This window comes from Rhinichthys klamathensis, unplaced genomic scaffold (assembly GCF_029890125.1).
Source record: "Rhinichthys klamathensis goyatoka isolate OS25496 unplaced genomic scaffold, OSU_Roscu_1.1 h1tg000244l_1, whole genome shotgun sequence".
NCBI lineage: Eukaryota > Metazoa > Chordata > Actinopteri > Cypriniformes > Leuciscidae > Rhinichthys > Rhinichthys klamathensis.
In genome coordinates, this window is record NW_026606766.1 from 99,017 (window position 1) to 119,813 (window position 20,797).

Here is a 20,797-nt window from a genome sequence, read left to right on the forward strand (position 1 = left end):
GAGAACATCTCTGGTTACTTGTGTAACCTATGTTCTCTCAATAGGGAACGAGACGCTGCCAAGCTCCGACCAGCTTCCTTTTTAGGCAGAGAAATCTGAGGAGCAGATGGCGCGCGCGCGCCAACATAATATGACGACATAAGTGCGTCGAGGCGGCGCCCGCGCCATTAGCCAATGAATTGGCTTGATTCTATATGGGATTCAGACTATCGGCACACCCAGAGGGCGTTTTGACGCGTAATTTTACACGTGAAATGCAGCCAAACCTTGCGAGCAAGAGCGCACATGCGAGACAGAAGAGTGCGTGTGTGTGTGTGTGCCTAATTAAGTCAGGCACCGAAATTGTCGTTCTTATTCGGTCTGGTTACTACCGTTTACGTCGGAACCGGTTCCCTATTGGCACCGAGTTTCGGTACCCAACCCTATTGACGCTACACCGGTACGCATTTCCCGATATCTTTGCTCCTGGGAGTTCACCCTCATTTGGAGTTTGGATACTGTGGGCTCGGCCTCTGAGGGGGCCCGGCCATAAAATCCGGTCTCTCGACTGAGGTCGTTGAGACCATTCTCCAATCCAGAGCTCCTTCCACGAGAAAACTATATGCATTGAAATGGAAATTATTCTCCACCTGGTGTGGTGAACGTCATTTAGATCCTGTTAACTGCCCTGTTGGTTCAGTTCTACCAGAAAGACTCGGGAGATAAGATACTGTACAATGATGCATTTTATTAACAACCCAGCAAGCCATACAGTATATGCAATAAAGTTCTTTGGCGTAGGCCCCGTCCATAGCTCGCAATCCGAGGGTCCGGACTCTGCATTTCCTGCCTGAAGACGAAGGCAGGGGCGCAGCCGACCCCCCGGGAGGTATAGGAAGGGACCATCCTGGTGGTGGTGGGGAGGTTGGAAGGGAAGGAACCATCTTGGAGGTGGTGGGGAGGATGGAGGTCAATAGAAGCGTCAGCATCTGCGAACTCAAACACGTGTAAGTACCGGTCTTTTATACCGCAAGTATTAGACGCGATTGGATAGATGAGAAGGTAATACATGACGTAACAATTGAGTCTTCCTGGCGGAACTTACGCTACGCTTTCATTTCTACCAGAAAGACTCGGGAGATAAGATACTGTACAATGATGCATTTTATTAACAGCCCAGCAAGCCATACAGTATATGCAATTAAGTTCTTTGGCGTAGGCCCCGTCCATAGCTCGCAATCCGAGGGTCCGGACTCTGCATTTCCTGCCTGAAGACGAAGGCAGGGGCGCAGCCGACCCCCAAAAATAGGTGGAAGATAATTCCACTGGACGAAGCCCACCCCCAAAGAACGTAAAAGAAAAAGTATACCCACCAGCCATATGTTATGTAGTCCTAGAATAGAAGAGAGAGAAAGAGTTAGCAAACAGCTGGTAGACATGGATGTATCAAATTCCATGGATAATAGGATATTATACTACGTATATTTACGCATTTGCTGACGCTTTATTTATTGATTTATTTTAAAAGCTGTGCCGCACTGAGAAGAGGCCGCGATGAGCCACGCAGAGACGAGGCCACGCGGAGACAAGGCTGCGCTGAGCCACGCAGAGACAAGGCCGCGCTGACCTACACATAGACGAGGCCGCGCTGAGCCACAGAGACAAGGCCGCGCTGAGCCACACATAGACGAGGCCGCGCTGAGCCACAAAAAACGAGGCCACACTGAGCCATATTGACAAGGCCACGCTGAGCCACATAGACGAGGCCACGCTGAGCCACATAGACAAGGCCACGCTGAGCCACATAAAGACGAGGCCACGCTGAGCCACATAGACGAGGCCACGCTGAGCCACATAGACGAGGCCACGCTAAGCCACATAGACGAGGCCACGATGAGCCACATAAAAACGAGGCCACGCTGAGCCACAGAGACGAGGCCACGCTGAGCCACAGAGACAAGGCCACGCTGAGCCACATAGACAAGGCCACGCTGAGCCACATAAAAACGAGGCCACACTGAGCCACATAAAAACGAGGCCACGCTGAGCCACAGAGACGAGGTCACGCTGAGCCACATAGACAAGGCCACGCTGAGCCACATAAAAACGAGGCCACGCTGAGCCACAGAGACGAGGCCACGCTGAGCCACATAGACAAGGCCACCCTGAGCCACATAGACAAGGCCACGCTGAGCCACATAGACAAGGCCACGCTGAGCCACATAGACAAGACCACGCTGAGCCACATAGACAAGGCCACGCTGAGCCACATAAAAACGAGGCCACGCTGAGCCACAGAGACGAGGCCACGCTGAGCCACATAGACAAGGCCACGCTAAGCCACATAAAAACAAGGCCACACTGAGCCACATAAAAACGAGGCCACGCTGAGCCACATAGACGAGGCCACGCTGAGCCACATAGACGAGGCCACGCTAAGCCACATAGACGAGGCCACGATGAGCCACATAAAAACGAGGCCACGCTGAGCCACAGAGACGAGGCCACGCTGAGCCACAGAGACAAGGCCACGCTGAGCCACATAGACAAGGCCACGCTGAGCCACATAAAAACGAGGCCACACTGAGCCACATAAAAACGAGGCCACGCTGAGCCACAGAGACGAGGTCACGCTGAGCCACATAGACAAGGCCACGCTGAGCCACATAAAAACGAGGCCACGCTGAGCCACAGAGACGAGGCCACGCTGAGCCACATAGACAAGGCCACGCTGAGCCACATAGACAAGGCCACGCTGAGCCACATAGACAAGGCCACGCTGAGCCACATAGACAAGACCACGCTGAGCCACATAGACAAGGCCACGCTGAGCCACATAAAAACGAGGCCACGCTGAGCCACAGAGACGAGGCCACGCTGAGCCACATAGACAAGGCCACGCTAAGCCACATAAAAACGAGGCCACGCTGAGCCACAGAGACGAGGCCACGCTGAGCCACATAGACAAGGCCACGCTGAGCCACATAGACGAGGCCACGCTGAGCCACGTAAAACGAGGCCGCGCTGAGCCCCACAGAGACGAGGCCGCGCTGAGCCACATAGACAAGGGCGCGCTGAGCCACATAAAACGAGGCCACGCTGAGCCACAGAGACGAGGCCACGCTGAGCCACATAGACAAGGCCACGCTGAGCCACATAAAAACAAGGCCACGCTGAGCCACAGAGACGAGGCCACGCTGAGCCACATAGACAAGGCCACGCTGAGCCACATAGACGAGGCCACGCTGAGCAACATAAAACGAGGCCGCGCTGAGCCCCACAGAGACGAGGCCGCGCTGAGCCACATAGACAAGGCCGCGCTGAGCCACATAGACAAGGCCGCGCTGAGCCACATAAAACGAGGCCACGCTGAGCCACAGAGACGAGGCAACGCTGAGCCACATAGACAAGGCCACGCTGAGCGACATAAAAACAAGGCCACGCTGAGCCACAGAGACGAGGCCACGCTGAGCCACATAGACAAGGCCACGCTGAGCCACATAGACGAGGCCACGCTGAGCCACATAAAACGAGGCCGCGCTGAGCCCCACAGAGACGAGGCCACGCTGAGCCACATAGACAAGGCCACGCTGAGCCACATAAAAACGAGGCCACGCTGAGCCACAGAGACGATGCCACGCTGAGCCACATAAAAACGAGGCCACGCTGAGCCACAGAGACGAGGCCACGCTGAGCCACATAGACGAGGCCACGCTGAGCCACATAAAAACGAGGCCACGCTGAGCCACATAGACGAGGCCACGCTGAGCCACATAGACAAGGCCACGCTGAGCCCCACAGAGACGAGGCCGCGCTGAGCCCCACAGAGACGAGGCCGCGCTGAGCCCCACAGAGATGAGGCCGCGCTGAGCCCCACAGAGACGAGGCCGCGCTGAGCCCCACAGAGACGAGGCCGCGCAGAGCCCCACAGAGACGAGGCCGCGCTGAGCCACACAGAGACGAGGCCGCGCTGAGCCCCACAGAGACGAGGCCGCGCTGAGCCCCACAGAGACGAGGCCGCGCTGAGCCCCACAGAGACGAGGCCGCGCTGAGCCCCACAGAGATGAGGCCACGCTGAGCCACACAGAGACGAGGCCGCGCTGAGCCACACAGAGACGAGGCCGCGCTGAGCCACATAGGCAAGGCCACACTTAGCCACATAAAAACGAGGCCACGCTGAGCCACATAGACAAGGTTTGCTGAGCCACTAGGCTGCTAGAGCCGCGCATAAACTGAACGTGCATAGAAAAGCCACTAGGCTGCGCAAAGCAGGCCCCCTAAGGACCGTATAGCCGGCGATGGCGCGAAGCGAATTATTCAAGCTGAGACTATCACCAGATAGATAAAGCATACACCACCACCAGTAATTGCATAGGAATTTACCTGAATCGTTACTGCAATGCTTGCTGAGCTTCGAGAATGATCTTTAGATCGGGTCTTATTTAACTCTAATGCAGAGGAAGACAATCTGCCCAGGATCTTAATAGCTGAAGTGGAATGCCACGATCAGCTGCTGTAGTGGCTTCCCAGATCCTGAAGGGATGACCAGTATACTGGGAGGGAGTTAGACTGCAGCTATTGAGGACAGAACTGACGAATCCTGAACCAGGTTAAAGAGTAGTCCTCCGTTAGTTATGATAAATAGAAATTGATCATAGATGAGAAGGGACAGAATTTAATCCCAATTTATAAATTGATAAATGCAAAGCCTTTATAGTCATTCTTAGAAGGAATTAGAAAAGACCATGGGAGTATTTAGCACCTGGAGTGAATCCTCTGGATGCATGAGCCATGAACGCTGTAACAGACAGCTATAATCTGAATAACAATAAGAAAGAGACCACTGCAGACAGAGGTAATCAAAAGGGGTTGAGTGGATTTTGCTTTCTGACTTGGAGTGTAATGCTGCGGTTTTAAGCATAACCAACATCTGCAAGGTTAAACACTCAAAGTTCAAACAGTGGAAGAATTCATTTGAGAATTGCTTTTTAAAGAATACAACAGCGCTGGAAGGAGCTAGTGACATTCCTCCTGGGTAAGTGCATCACGGCCTAAATTTAATTGATCCTGCCAGACATGGACATGATATATAGAATATCAAGACAGAATAACCTAACCGGTGACTAGAGATAACTACACATGAGCTACATAATCCATCGACGACCATCTGGAATGTTGACTATGTCGACGCTTCTTGAGGCTCCATCTTATGCGATTCCGATTGAACAAGTGAAAGTTAAAATGTCGGTGATAGGTAATCAAAAGCTGCAAACGAGCTGTTGAAACTCCGATCCCTGTGCCGGAAGCAGCAGCCCTAACACATCCAAATGTGGAGACAAAACAATATGCTTACTCACCCTCGAAATGACCATTACTACTCAATTATCTTTGAGGCATTCTGGGCAAAACCCTGCATACCCATACATATCCAGAGGTTTATTATGCCTTAAGCAAACAAAGAGAAGGTACGGGGAACAGACTTGAAAAATTAGGATTAAATACTTGAATTTGAATGCCTGCGAGCAAACTATGAATGGAAGGAATATTAAATTTCAATTTTCATGATTGTATACAAGAACGGAACAGCGAGCCTTGATCAGGATGTGCCATAGGAATCTAAGTGATAATTGATCTGTTGACTCTTGAGCATGGAATTTTATTTATTTATTTTCAGGTGTGCAGCAAATGTCTGCCATGGCTCCCAAGTTGCTCTTTGCAGAAATAACCCCATTCATGGCTGGAAGACGCTGGCCACAACAGTTGAGAAACTTGAATAAATGGTGCATAGACATGTAAATCACACAGTTGAGTCTCCTTCACTGATTAATCTGATATATAATACTAATATGACTGTTGAGTTAGCAGTTTTTTGGCCAAGTATGTGTAACTTTGACCGGCGCCTCACAACTCCTTGATCCTTTAGTCTGCATTTATCTGTACATTAATGTGAAAATACCCCTCATATAAATGACTCCTATAAACACATATCAGTAGATTAAGTAGCCACCAGAAAGTTGAGTATTACATCGATTATACACATTTCCAATGTTATAGATCTAATTTGAAGTATAAAGTGACTTTATGAATTTAAAATAGCCTAATAGGTGAAATATTTGTTTGTGAAATTACTATTACACTAGTGATATGCAAATTACTGCCATTCTAGTCCACTGCAGTATATGCATACAGCCATTGACAACGTGCTCTTTAGCTCTGGTTTTATTTTATTTTTCTTTATTTATATACACACGCAACCGAACTGTGGTGAGTGAGCAACGTTATGAAGAGCGCGACCCGTGATATTGCATATGCATAAAGCTCTTAAGCACTCTTAAGCTTATTAGATTTATAATCAAGACAGTTGTTAGTGGGTATTTGTAAACTGAGCGTAATATTGACAAGCTGATATAATTAAATAACCATAGAACTGTGGAATATCGGTAACGCGAAACTTGCTTAGGCTTGCTACGAGCATTGAGGCGAGCTATCTGGCCCCTCTGCAGTCTGCAGTGCAGATCAGCCGTAATAATCAGATCACGCCACGTCATCGTGGACGCCAATTTCAACTCAGCCGTGTAGGAAGCGACGGAGAAATACTTACCTGAATGAAGTTTAATCTTGTAGAGGAGACACATTAACAGTGGCTGCTGGAAGCGCCTACCAAAAAAATAAAAAAATAATTGAAAACTACTTGAAAGCCTTGGAAGTGGAGTTTGAACTTGAACCAGTGAGAGATTGTCTCGTGATTTGCATAGTTGTTCATTTATGTCGGTGGATCGGTGATCTGCGGGATAAATGGCACCAGTCTAAGGAGCAGCACTTCTCATGAAGCCTTGGCTGATCAATACTCTCCGAAGACCGCTGTGCCCACGGGGAGATGCGAGACTGAACGCGGGAACCTCGACGTGCAGCAGGAGGTAGAGCGGGACATCGTCGGATGTCGATAATTGTAAACAATATGCGTGTCCTGAAACATGTTGGCTGGCGACTGAACGAGAGCATCAATGGAAGCGTCAGCATCTGCGAACTCAAACACGTGTAAGTACCGGTCTTTTATACCGCAAGTATTAGACGCGATTGGATAGATGAGAAGGTAATACATGACGTAACAATTGAGTCTTCCTGGCGGAACTTACGCTACGCTTTCATTTCTTGATTTCTTGCAAGACCGTTTCTCTGCTAGGTCATCTCCTTCTACCCTAGAGGTTTACGTGGCGGCTATATCTGCCTACCACACCCCTCGGGGGGGTACTTCTATCGGGAGAGATCCTCTTATTACTCGTTTTCTCCGTGGTACACTGAGGTTGAGACCTGCACTGCACTCTAGAGCACCGGCTTGGGATTTGGCCATTGTACTTGAGGGTCTGGCTTTGGCTCCTTTCGAGCCCATTGAAAAGGTTTCAGAGGAATTCCTCACTCTAAACTTTATTTCTCCTTGCTATTTCGTCTATCAAGAGATTTGGCAGATTTGCATGCCCTGTCGGTTGCTACATGTTTGGAATTTGCACCTGGTATGGTGAAGGCATTTCTCTACCCTAGACCGGGTTATATTCCTAAGGTCCCAGTTAATGTTGGGGGCCCAATAGTGCTGCAGGCCTTTTATCCTCCACCTTTTAATACCCCAGATCAGGAACCACTGAACCTGTTATGTCCAGTTCGGGCATTAGATGCCTACGTTCACAGGGCTGCCCTGTGGCGAAAGTCTGAACAATTATTTGTCTGCTTTGGGTCACTCAGGAGAGGGTGCCCTGCATCTAAACAGGTGATGAGCAAATGGATAGTCGAGGCTATATCATTGGCTTATGAAGCGGCCGGTCAGCCTTCACCTATGGCTGTACGGGCCCATTCTACAAGGAGTATGGCGGCCTCTACGGCCTTAATTTCGGGTGTTTCCCTTCCTGATATTTGTAATGCGGCAGGATGGTCCTCTCCGCATACATTTGTTAGGTTTTATGACCTTGACCTCTCCACACCTGGGGCTAGGTTGCTTTCTTCTTAGTGTGCGCCTAGGACTTCACACAGAACGGGCATTTGTCACTATGGCGTAGTGGGTATGGGGTTCCCACCGCGTCTCAAACGCAGCTCGAGTTCCCTTGAAAGGGAACGTCTCAGGTTACGTATGTAACCCTGGTTCCCTCATAGGGAACGAGACGCTGCGTTCGTCTGCCATACTTCCTGCATGCCCTGATCGACTTGCTTCAGACTTTTCAGAAGCTGTCGCGGTCTGTTTTCAGGGGTGCTTTATAGTTTCCTGGTCTATGACGTCACCTATGACTTATCGGGCTTCCATTGGACTGATTTTACACGTGCTTCATGACGCAATCACGCAGAGCGTTCCCACCGCGTCTCAAACGCAGCGTCTCGTTCCCTATCAGGGAACCAGGGTTACATACGTAACCTGAGACGTTTTCAGCATTGATGTTTCAACATTGAAATGTTTCTTGAGCAGCAAATCCGCATATTAGAATGATTCTAATGATTGGAATTTGGCCAAAACTATATATTTTATAATGCAGTGTAATTATATCATCAACGTTTGCATCATCAGATGTCTAGGTAGGCAGCTCACTAGTTACTGGAACAAAATTATAAATGTTTTTCCATGATAAAATTATGATTCACATTCATCCATTTCAAGTGATTTTCTGTAAGTTACAAGACAGTGGAAGGATTTGGATGATTCTCCTCCCCAGATTAACAGTAATGACAGGGACGATGGGGTCCTGGAGGGCTGCTGGAAAAACACGTTTGACGGAGGCGTGAGTCCCATGTCCTGGAGGGGAAGCGTTCAGATCCTGAGGATGTGGGACAAAACCTCCTGTATGGGGGTGAAATTTGGACAGTGCTGGGTCTTTGCAGCCGTCGCCTGTACAGGTATTAAACTATATTCGATGATTTAGTGCTACTCAGTTGGTTACCCACTGTAACCTATGGAGCCCCTAAAGTGACTTCACAAGTTCACACTTACATATAATCAGATATAGTATAAAAAATTCGTATTTGACGTGATGGCTCCAAGCTCTGAATTTGGCCCTGGCTGGGATAGGGATTATCGAGATGCTGGCAAACTGTGATGGAATAGAGGTAAGTGGGATCTGTATCAAAGCCTCTTCTCGCACTTACTGGGTAGATTATCTGTACGTGCTCCTGCCGAACTTTGTTAATAAAACATCGTATGGTGAAGGAAAAAAATATTTTGTCTTTTCAAAAAACATTCTTTCCCTTAAGAAAATTAGTTTTCTCGCAAAATGTTTGTTCCCCCGAGAAACTTTGATCAGTAATTTGATCAAAGTTTTTACGAGCAAACTTAAAGTTTCTCAGGGGAATGCAGACATTATACAAGTGAACGCAAAGTTTCTCTGGAGAACGCAAAATGCTCACAATATGTCTGCTTTCCCCTGAGAAACTTTGCATCATAGAAGCATTTCTCCCCATCTCATATTTTTTTCCTTCACCATGTCCCTTTAGGCGCTCCGTAGATTCCTGCAAAAGTACCAGAAATATCTTAGCCTCAAAAGTGGAAGGGTAAAATTGTATGAATGGCAAGTTAATCTGTTCATATTTGTAACCATATTACCAAATGACAAAAAAAAGACAGTTTTCACTAAAACGGTAATTAGTATAATACAGTATTTGACCCAGTGTTTGGATGGTAAATCACTGTTTCCTTATGCATTTGCAAAAGTGTAAATGTTCCTATTCTGGCATGGTAATAAGGGTAACATGCACTTTGTTACACGTTACATATACAGTGGTTTCTATAGTAATAATAATTACTATAAATTATGCATAATTACATGCAACTAACTCTAAGCTAAACCTAAATCTAATCATAAACCTAACCCTATAGTAAGTAAATGTAGTTAATTAATATTACTCAGCACTTAAATGCATAAATTCACTGTATCAAAAGTGTAACATTAATAATTTTGCATGTTGTTGGGCCTGTGCCATTCACTATTTTGTTTCAGTTTTGTACAATAAACTGTTTTGGTTCAGCATCAGGCCTCCAGTCAATGTCTAAAGGAAAACCAGTTGAGAACCAGTGCATTGTACTGTGTAAAACGAGAGAAATGAGGAACAGAGGAATGCAGACAGATGAAGCAGGTTCTTGTGTTTGTCCTCAGTGTCTCGCGCTCTGGGAATCCCATGCAGGGTGGTCACAAACTACTATTCCGCCCATGATACCAACAGCAACCTCGTGATCGAGCGTTACGTCAACGAGAAAGGTGAAATAGACAGCGGCAGCACCAGAGATATGATATGGTAGGACTTCTTTTAAAACACTTTTATAAAAATAACTCACGCAGAACGGGATTTGTCAATCAAAATCTACAGTTTATAAATATAAAACCTCAAAAATTAGGTTAAAAAGCACATATTTGGACACTTCAAAACATTTTTAAAACATTTTTTCTGCTGTAGGAACTACCACTGCTGGGTTGAGTGTTGGATGACCCGACCCGATCTCCCACCAGGATTTGACGGCTGGCAGGCGAGCGACCCGACGCCACAGGAGAAAAGTGAAGGTGTGTAGACGCCTCTCTACTTCCTGTCAAACAGGAAATCAAACATTCTCAAACTTAAAGAGATAGTTCACCAAAAATGAACATTCTGCACTGGAATTTTATTTTATTTTATTTTTTTGTACAAATATCTAAACACACTTAAAACAAGATACATTTACTTTGAGATGAAAAATGACTGAAGTGCGTTTATGCTTAAAGTCCCCATGAATTCAAAATTGACCATACTTACTTTGTTTGCCTAAATTGATCGTTTTGTGGTGAACAATTCATCCATGCAAGTCAATCCACACAAAAATATTTTTTGGCTTCATAATCTTTCATCAAAATCTGAAATTTCCCCTCCCCTCTGCATTGGAGGACCTTCCCTGATGACGTAGGTTTGACGGTTTGGGTGTCTGCTTAACATCCGTAACCACGCCCCTCCAACTGACAGTAGACAGGCTGAATGAAAACACCTACTTTTCTAGATCCAATCAGGTGCTAGTTGGAAAAAAGCCACGCCCACTATTTTGCCTCATTTAGTATTCCGTTTCTCTCGGAAATACGTCACAACACTGGAGAAAAGTCGTTTGCAACTTCCGGTTCACAGGGACTTTAAAACAAGAAAAAATATCTGTCAGTGGAGTAAGAAAAATTACTCAAACTTCATTCAAAGTGAAAACGAGATTATTTTTCTTACCCCAATGGCAGATATTTCGAATTTCAGGAAACAAAACGTAATATTTCATGTCATTTTGCTTCTTAAGTAAATATATCTTGATTTAAGAATGTTTAGATATTTGTACTGGAAAACAAGACAAAAATATTGGGTAACAAAAAACTTCTTTTTTTTAACAGTGTCATCATTTACTCACCCTCATGTCATTCCAAACTCATAAGCCTTTAAATCTTTAAAACTTAAATTAAAACATTTTTAATTAAACCTGAGAGGATTCTGTCCCTCCATTGAAAGTCCAGGAAACCAAATCTTTTTTTATACTGTATCAACAAGTATAGAACAACAAAAAACTATCTATCTAGAATGATAGATAGAACGATAGAACGATAGAACGATAGATAGATAGATAGATAGATAGATAGACAGACAGACAGACAGACAGACAGACAGACAGACAGACAGACAGACAGACAGACCGATAGATTAATCCTAGTCTTGTGAAGAGACACGATTGCTTTATGTAATGAACAGATTGAGCATCATCTGAAATCTGTGTTCTCTCAGGCGTGTTCTGCTGCGGGCCGGTTCCTGTGCGGGCCATAAAAGAGGGGGAGCTCACCTTCAAATACGACGCTTCGTTTGTGTTCGCAGAGGTGAACGCAGACTTAGTGCACTATCTGAAGTATAAAGATGGGAACACAAGAAAAATCGTGAATGACCAAAAAGTGGGACAGAAGATCAGCACCAAGAGCGTAGGCCGAGATGAGAGAGAAGACATCACACACCTGTACAAATACCCCGAAGGTAGGAATAAACAGACAAGCGCACTTCCTTTCAATATCGCAAAATAAAGAGATTTATTTTGCAACAACCTCTTCCAGGCTCTGAGGAGGAGAGGCAGGTTTTTGAGAAAGCAAACCACCAGAACAAGCTTCAACAGCAGCAAGCGAACACTGGGCTTCACATCAGCATCAAGCTGTCCACGGGGATCAGGAAGGGCTGCGACTTTGACGTGTTCGCAATAGTGACGAATAACACCGAGGAGGATAAGAAGTGCCGTCTGGTGTTTGCGTCGCGTGCCGTGTCTTATAACGGAGTGGTGGGCCGAGAGTGTGGCTTTAAAGACCTGCTCAACGTGGAACTGGCTCCTGGAGGAGGTGCGCTTTCATTACTGATGTGTGGATTGTGTGTGTGTGACTCAGAATGCAAAGCCAAATGCATCTAATGTGCACAGATATCTGATGAAAACTCTTGCCTCAATTAAGTGCATTAGCAATGCATTGGCCAAGCATTTACAGTCTTGGTAAAGTGATTGTAATGCATGGCTTGGAGTGGCTTATGGCTTTTGTAGAACAGAAGGAACGGCTATTTTTAATAAAAGGTTATTTTAAATAGATAGTTATCCAATATTCAATAAATTCGATTTTTTTTTTGTTTTATTGTTATTAGTATTAGTAGTAATAACAATATTTTTTGTTTACACTATTTTGAGGTGTCCGTGTTACAGTGTAATTATACATTTAAGTACTGAGTAATAATAATTAACTACATGCACTTACAATAGGGTTTGGATTAGGGTTAGTTTCATGTTATTATAGTTATTACTATAGTAACTACATACACAAGGATACTGTAAAATTTAGTGTTGCCTATTTTTTGTAATATTTTTTTACATTTATACAGTATATATTTAAAATTGTAATTACATAATATATTGAAATAATATTAAACAGAATTGATACTACTGACTTTCCGTTTATATAAAACTACTGACTTTTACATATTATTTATAATAATTTGTGTACATGCTTTAATTATTATTATTAGCAGTAGTAGTAATAATAACAATTTAGTTTTTAATGTATTATTAGTATATAATATTAACCATAATTGATATTGACTTTCCATTTAAAATGATTGAATTATTCTTTGATTGTTTTGTGTCTTCACTGTGTTGTGTGTTTGTTCCAGAGAGGAAGGTTCCTCTGAGACTGAACTACAGTAAATACTGTAATAATCTAATGGAGGATAACCTCATCCGCCTGGGCGCTCTGCTGATCGACTACGGCACCAGGGAAGCCAGCATGGCCATGCGGGACGTCGTGCTGGACGAGCCTGAGATCAAAATCAGGGTACGACCACGTTCACCTCGATCACAAGTGGACATGACAACGCCAGGCGTGCACAAGCCATTAGATGCATGTTGATGTATGTGTATGTTGATGTTTGTTGATGTGTATGTTGATGTGTATGTTGATGTATGTTGATGTGTATGTGTATGTTGATGTATGTTGATGTGTATGTGTATGTTGATGTATGTGTATGTGTATGTTGATGTATGTGTATGATGATGTATGTGTATGTTGATGTGTGTGTATGTTGATGTATGTGTATGTTGATGTGTGTGTATGTTGATGTATGTATATGATGATGTATGTGTATGTTGATGTATGTGTATGTTGATGTGTGTGTATGTTGATGTGTGTGTATGTTGATGTGAATGTGTATGTTGATGTATGTGTATGTTGATATATGTGTATGTGTATGTTGATGTATGTGTATGATGATGTACGTGTATGTTGATGTATGTGTATGTTGATGTATGTGTATGTTGATGTATGTGTATGTTGATGTGTGTGTATGTTGATGTACAGTATGTGTATGTTGATGTATGTGTATGTTGATGTACGTGTATGTTGATGTATGTTGATGTACAGTATGTGTATGTTGATGTATGTTGATGTACAGTATGTCTATGTTGATGTACGTGTATGTTGATGTACGTGTATGTTTATGTATGTTGATGTACAGTATGTGTATGTTGATGTATGTGTATGTTGATGTATGTTGATGTACAGTATGTGTATGTTGATGTACAGTATGTGTATGTTGATGTACAGTATGTGTATGTTGATGTATGTGTATGTTGATGTATGTGTATGTTGATGTATGTTGATGTACAGTATGTGTATGTTGATGTATGTGTATGTTGATGTATGTTGATGTACAGTATGTGTATGTTGATGTACAGTATGTGTATGTTGATGTACAGTATGTGTATGTTGATGTATGTGTATGTTGATGTATGTGTATGTTGATGTATGTTGATGTACAGTATGTGTATGTTGATGTACAGTATGTGTATGTTGATGTACAGTATGTGTATGTTGATGTACAGTATGTGTATGTTGATGTACAGTATGTGTATGTTGATGTACAGTATGTGTATGTTGATGTACAGTATGTGTATGTTGATGTTTATGTACCACTTGTGGTGGTTGAGGAGAGATCCCCTGATATGACTGTAAAGCACTTTGGGTGTACAGTAGTACATATGAAAGCACTATATAAATGGTTTCCACTTTATTTCGATAGTCCACTTTAGACATTCTACTAACTATAAGTAACTTTGCAACTACATGTCAACTAACTCTCATTAGAGTGTTAGTAGACTGTCAAGAGACTGTTAGGTCATGGTTAGGTGTTAGGGTTCGGGTTAGTAGAATAAGTTGACTTATAGTCCGTAGAATGTCTGTTTGGAAACCATCAAAATTAAAGTGTTAGCATATATTAAGCATACAGTCTACTAATACTCTAATGAAAATTAGTTGATATGAAGCAAAGTTACTTATAGTTAGTAGAATGTCTAAAGTGGACTATCGAAATAAAGTGTAACCTATAAATGTCTCATTCAATCATTCATGTGTCATTCTAGATTCTGGGAGAACCCAAAGAGAACCGTAAGCTGGCGGCAGAGCTGACCTTACAGAACCCGCTGCCCGAACCCTTGCAAAGCTGTTGCTTCACCATAGAGGGCGCCAACCTCACGGGCGGCAGCAGCATCACCGAGAAGTAAGAACACAAACTGTCTTTAGTAGAATGAGAAGAGGCAATAGTGAGAATCGATGGCTACAAACACAATGCAGAGTTCTGGTAATCAGCTTAAAGTGCCCCTATTGTGGTTTTTCACATATTCACTTTCATGTAGTGTGTAATAGAGCTGTTTGTGAATGTAAACGATGTGCAAAATTTAAGCTCAAAGTGCAGATAAATGGAGTTTTTGTCTCCTAAAAGAAAGAAGTGATTCTGAAATGAGTCATCAGTCATTTCAGTCTCACTTCCTGATGAACCTACGTAGGTTTGGAACTAATTTGCATAATGCTCTCGATTGGCTGAACAGCGTCTCTTAGCCCCGCCCCTCAATCACTGTAGTGTATCTGAGACTGGGAGAGTTTGGTTCGTGTTGTTCATGTCGAGAAGACGCTGTTTTCTGCTGACAAAGCAAATCCACTTTGATGAGATTGACACGGTAAAACCCACGCCATCGTTACTGTTCGTATCACTGAGATCAAGAGCTGATATTCAGATATGATAATGAGCGTTTGCTTTCTGACCAATCACAACAGACTGGGCCGTCTGACCCATCTGAGCAGAGCAGCTCTCAGAGAGGCGGGGTTTAGAGAGACTGAATCTTCGATCGAAGCGTTTCAGACACTGAGAGAAAAGAGCTGATGATGCAGTGGAGATTATGAGAAAGTTAAAGTGTATGCAAACCTGTTGTAGGAGACTCCGAAACAAAATTAGGAGCCTTTAAAATAGCATAATAGGTCCACTTTAAATTATTGTTTGTGTGTGATATATATACACAAGGCACTAGCCTGGGGCTTCCATTCACATATTTTATGCACATTTTGGGATATCACCTGAATAAGTACTGTGAAGCACCAAGATGCAAATGCAGTTCACAAAATGCATGTAAACCTCACATACACTACAGCGTACTTACCTAAGAACGGGGTGAGTTATATAAGGCAACTACACGGGTGGTTCAGAGACCTACTAATTATCCACTTATTGTAATAATTAATCGAAAATTTTGGTGTATAAATGCTAGAAATTGCTAGTAAATTTCTGAATTAAACATGACATTTTGAAGTAAAAAGACTGAAATAGTATTTTCTTAAAAAAGACATACTCCATCTTTGTTTTAGTTACAACTTAAAAAAAATCTGGTGTTTTTTTCAGTGTATGTATATGCGGAACCGGACTGTAAACAGAGAGTGCTAGCCATAAACTTATATGCTTGCTTGTGATGGAAAAATGTTATTCAGCAAGAAGATATGCATAAACTACGATGAACACACATTTAACTAATTTGTAGATGTGCATCCCAAACGTCTTTGCCTCAACAAATCACGTGACTGAATAATTCACCATCAGACCTTTATATCACATTGTATGGAAGCTTGTTTCCGCCACAGAATAAAAAATAAAAAAGGTAATTGTGACTTTTTATCTTACAATTCTGACTTTTTTTCTCACAATTGCGAGTTTACATCTCGCAATTCTGACTTTTTTTCTCACAATTGCGAGTTTACTTTAACAATTCTGACTTTATTTCTCAGAATTGCGAGATATAAAGTCAGAATTGCGAGATATAAAGTCAGAATTGCGTGATATAAAATCGCAGTAGCGTGTTATAAAGTCAGAATTGCGAGATATAAAGTCAGAATAGCGAGATATAAAGTCAGAATTGCGTGATATAAAATCGCAGTAGCGTGTTATAAAGTCAGAATTGCGAGATATAAAGTCAGAATTGCGAGATATAAAGTCAGAATTGCGTGATATAAAATCGCAGTAGCGTGTTATAAAGTCAGAATTGCGAGATATAAAGTCAGAATTGATTGATATAAAGTCGCAATTGCGTGTTATAAAGTCAGAATTGCGAGATGTAAACTCGCAATTGTGAGAAAAAAAGTCAGAATTGTGAGATAAAAAGTCGCAATTCTGTCTTTTTTCTCATAATTGCGACTTTATATCTCGCAATTGCGACTTTATTTCTCAGAATTGCGACTTTATTTCTCACAATTCTGACTTCATATCTCGCAATTGTGAGATAAAAAGTCGCAATTATTTGTATTTATTTTTTTATTCAGTGGCGGAAACAAGCTTCCATACATTGCATCTCAGCTGTTCTGTTGAACTTTTTTCACAACTCCTCAAAATCCTAGATTTTCAAAGTGGTCTCAGACTTTCAGAACCGACTGAACCTTTAAACACAGCGAGGAAACATCGCACACTGCACTTTGCTAGTGTCTAATAGTTTATATTTGAATAAACATGAAAAGAGGTGAATCTGTGAGATTTCTAACATGTAAATATTTGGTCGTCTCAGGCTGGAGTCCACCATCGAACCTGGGCAGGAGGCCAAAGTTAAAATCTACTTCACCCCCACTCAGTCCGGCCTGCGCAAACTCGTGGTGGATTTTGACAGTGACAAGCTGGGCCACGTTAGAGGATACAGGAACGTCATCATTGGAAAATGAGTCTTCGCTGGTGAAAAACAGAATGTGAAATCATCTATTTTCCATGTACTTATCGTTATTCAGAGAGCATTACATAATCTTTTATATCCTGTATTTTTCTAAGAATGTGAAAAGCCACACTACGTTTCTGGCTTCTTAGCAGCACATACTCTACACACACCGCATGTTTTTCAGCACAGAGTATGCAATCTTTTCATTTTTAGGACACGGAAGCATGCACATTCCTGGATGTGTGTTTGGAGACACATTGCATATTATACTTTATAAAACAAAAGAATGAAAATGATGCATTGAAGAGATGGCAATGTGGCATTGAGATTTTTAGGTGCGAGAGGAAACATTTTACATGCATCTTTATGTTTTTGCTTCAAATATATTTTTATATTCAGCTGTTACTTTTCCATTAAAAATGAAAATTAGTGTTTTTAGTCTGTATCATGTAAAAGACTCAGAAGAAGAATCTAAATATAATTTTGGAAAATTCTAAGTATAAAAAAAATGCAATTCTTAAAACTATAAGCAGCTAAATCTATTCTCAAAAGTGAAAATGAATGATGAGCTTATTGAGTGATCAGAAACTGGGTCCATCCACATATGACTGAAATATGGTCCTTAATTTTAATCATATTGTTTTTATTCCTAAAATAATGACCCCATTAAACGGTTTCTTCAGTTTAATCACTGTACAGACTTGCACCTGTTTGATCTACTTCAGATAATGACCAGAAGGATGTCATCAACATAAACACTAGTAGATTACCTCAGCACACAGCAATTCATGTGCCAAAAGAGGGAGTCTCCCTAACACTGTTGCTATAGAGCAGATAAACATTTACATGCAGCATTACAGACTAATCTGATATTTGGCATTGTTTTCTGACCACATTCACTGTTTCATAACAGGTAATAAATAAATCAACTCACCATTACAATGAATCCTTGTTTTTCCTAATGTACATACAGCAGAAGTAGATGGATGAGAGGGAACTGTATTTATTTTTAAAACTTAATTAAATCAAAGTTAATGAACTTCATCATTGACCCATATGTTTAAGTGGAATTTGCACAGAAAATATACATTTAAAAAGGTGAAAACGGATGATAAAGTATATCTTACGCATTCCTGTGTTAAAGTCAGCCCTCAGGCGATGTGTTTTCATGACAGATTTGCTCTGTGACACACCCTAACACTTTCCTACTGGCAGCTCTTCTCCTCAATATCACAATATCACATTACACATAATGTATTAGGCATATTTCACTGGACTTGTAATGTCTCTAACCACCATTCAAACAATTCCTTATTTCCTTAACCCTCTCTGTGTTATTCAATGAAAGGAATGTAGGCTACTATATTTTAGTTTGATAATGTTTTTTATTTAATATTTTTTATGGGATTTTATGGTACTATATTATATTTACGCTGAAGTTATTATCCATTCACGTTTTAAGCATAAAGTATACAAGATTTAAAATCTAATTGTAATGTAATTGAAATGTAATTTTCAGGTCTAAAGCACAGATCAAGTTTGATCTTTTGTTTCCCATTTTGCACTACAATTTTCAAAGTGTTTGTATTTAGGATGGCGCTATGTAAGACATGTATCTAAATCATAACAGAAAGTGCATTTCTTTTTGTGTAATTATATATGCGGGTTTTCATTGGATAAACATTCAAAAGTGGTCATTTTATTTCATACTAGCTGACGATTGAGTCACATTTATCTTAGATAGCCTACTGCCTACCTGAAGGTGCAAAAAGAAAACTTCCGACAAAAAACATTGAAGGTTTTTCATTGATTTAAATTACAGTTTGTGTCCCTGGGTTTTAAAAGACATGAATTGGTGAGTAAATAATGATAGGGTTTTGATTTTGTGGTGAACTATCCTTCGAATGAAGTTAATGCATGGAGTTAATGTCATTATGCGAGTATTGAATACTGACCTCTGTTGCTCAAATGGAGAAATTAATCGAAAATTAGAAATAAAGACACCAGCTCAGCTATTTTGTTTCTTCCTTCATTATCCTTTCCCTCCAAAACATATTATGCTACTATTCAATATAAACGAGCATGTTAGTAATGCGTTTAAAAACCTCCAGCAGTGAAATAACATGCGTGGCACAACCAAATTAATTCCTACCACAACACACACAGATTGGCATTAAAACAATTATAGATAAATACTGTTCAAATGGTGCAATGCTATTAAAAAATTGATTGGACCAACCTTGTATGGTCCTACACCTTATACAGATGATATATTTATAAATACATTAAGACCACTTAAAGGATTAGTTCACTTTAAAAAAAAACTTTTGCTGCTAATTTACTCACCCCCATGTCATCCAAGATGTCCATGTCTTTCTTTCTTCAGTCGAAAAGAAATTAAGGTTTTTGATGAAAACATTCCAGGATTTTTCTCCATATAATGGACTTCAATTGTAGCCACACGATCCTTTTCACACGATCGATCATTTAAAAAATAAATAAAAAAGTTTAACTTTTATAAGTACAAATGCTCGCCTTGCTATGTTCTGTGATTCGCGTTTGTGAATCTCCTGTTCGAACTCGTTCATCAAAATGAATGAATCTTTTTTTCCGAGTCATTTCGTTCATTTCGTTGGTTAAATGAGCGAAATGACTCGAAAAAAGATTCGTTCATTTTGATGAACGAGTTCGAAAAGGAGAGTCACGAACGCGAATCACAGAACATAGCAAGGCGAGCATTTGTACTTGTAAAACTTAAACTTTTTTATTTATTTTTGAAATGATCGATCGTTTCGCTAGATAAGACCCTTATTCATCGTCTGGTATCGTTTAAAGCCCTTTGAAGCTGCACTGAAATTGTCATTTGGACCTTGAACCGTTTGGTGCCCAGTAAAGTGCATTATATGGAGAAAAATCCTAATGTTTTCATCAAAAACCTTAATTTCTTTTCGACTGAAGAAAGAAAGACATGGACATCTTGGATGACATGGGGGTGAGTAAATTATCAGCAAAAGTTTTTTTTTAAGTGAACTAATCCTTTAACTTAGTGATTGCTACCAATATGTGAAGAGATGTTCAACCAGCATAACAAAAAAAAATTCCTGGAGCAAATCACCTACCCTTCCTTAAAATGCTTTGATATTAAAGTAATTATGTCCCTTGAAAGGAGTCACATTTGTGTCTCATTTAAATGACATTTGAAAGTTTGAAACCCTCTGCACTCGAGGAGAAAATGCATCTGAAGATTCAAGGTTTATCCTGAGGGTGTCAGTGTCGCTTCTTGCTGGATTCAGAGAACAGACTCATATTAGACAA

The 20,797-nt window shown here is 41.8% G+C and overlaps 1 protein-coding gene across 1 annotated transcript in view; it reads left to right on the forward strand.

Moving 5' to 3' along the window:
* tgm2b (transglutaminase 2b) overlaps positions 1 to 17,548 on the forward strand; it is a 52,956-nt gene extending 35,408 nt beyond the window's left edge. The window contains exons 7-14 of the mRNA XM_056266058.1: positions 8,673 to 8,853; positions 10,107 to 10,245; positions 10,405 to 10,508; positions 11,731 to 11,970; positions 12,048 to 12,323; positions 13,138 to 13,298; positions 14,882 to 15,018; positions 17,342 to 17,548. Coding sequence (XP_056122033.1) covers positions 8,673 to 8,853; positions 10,107 to 10,245; positions 10,405 to 10,508; positions 11,731 to 11,970; positions 12,048 to 12,323; positions 13,138 to 13,298; positions 14,882 to 15,018; positions 17,342 to 17,492 — 1,389 coding nt within the window. The 3' untranslated portion in view covers positions 17,493 to 17,548. The remainder of the gene's footprint in view (positions 1 to 8,672; positions 8,854 to 10,106; positions 10,246 to 10,404; positions 10,509 to 11,730; positions 11,971 to 12,047; positions 12,324 to 13,137; positions 13,299 to 14,881; positions 15,019 to 17,341) is intronic.
* Positions 17,549 to 20,797: the final 3,249 nt, after the last annotated feature.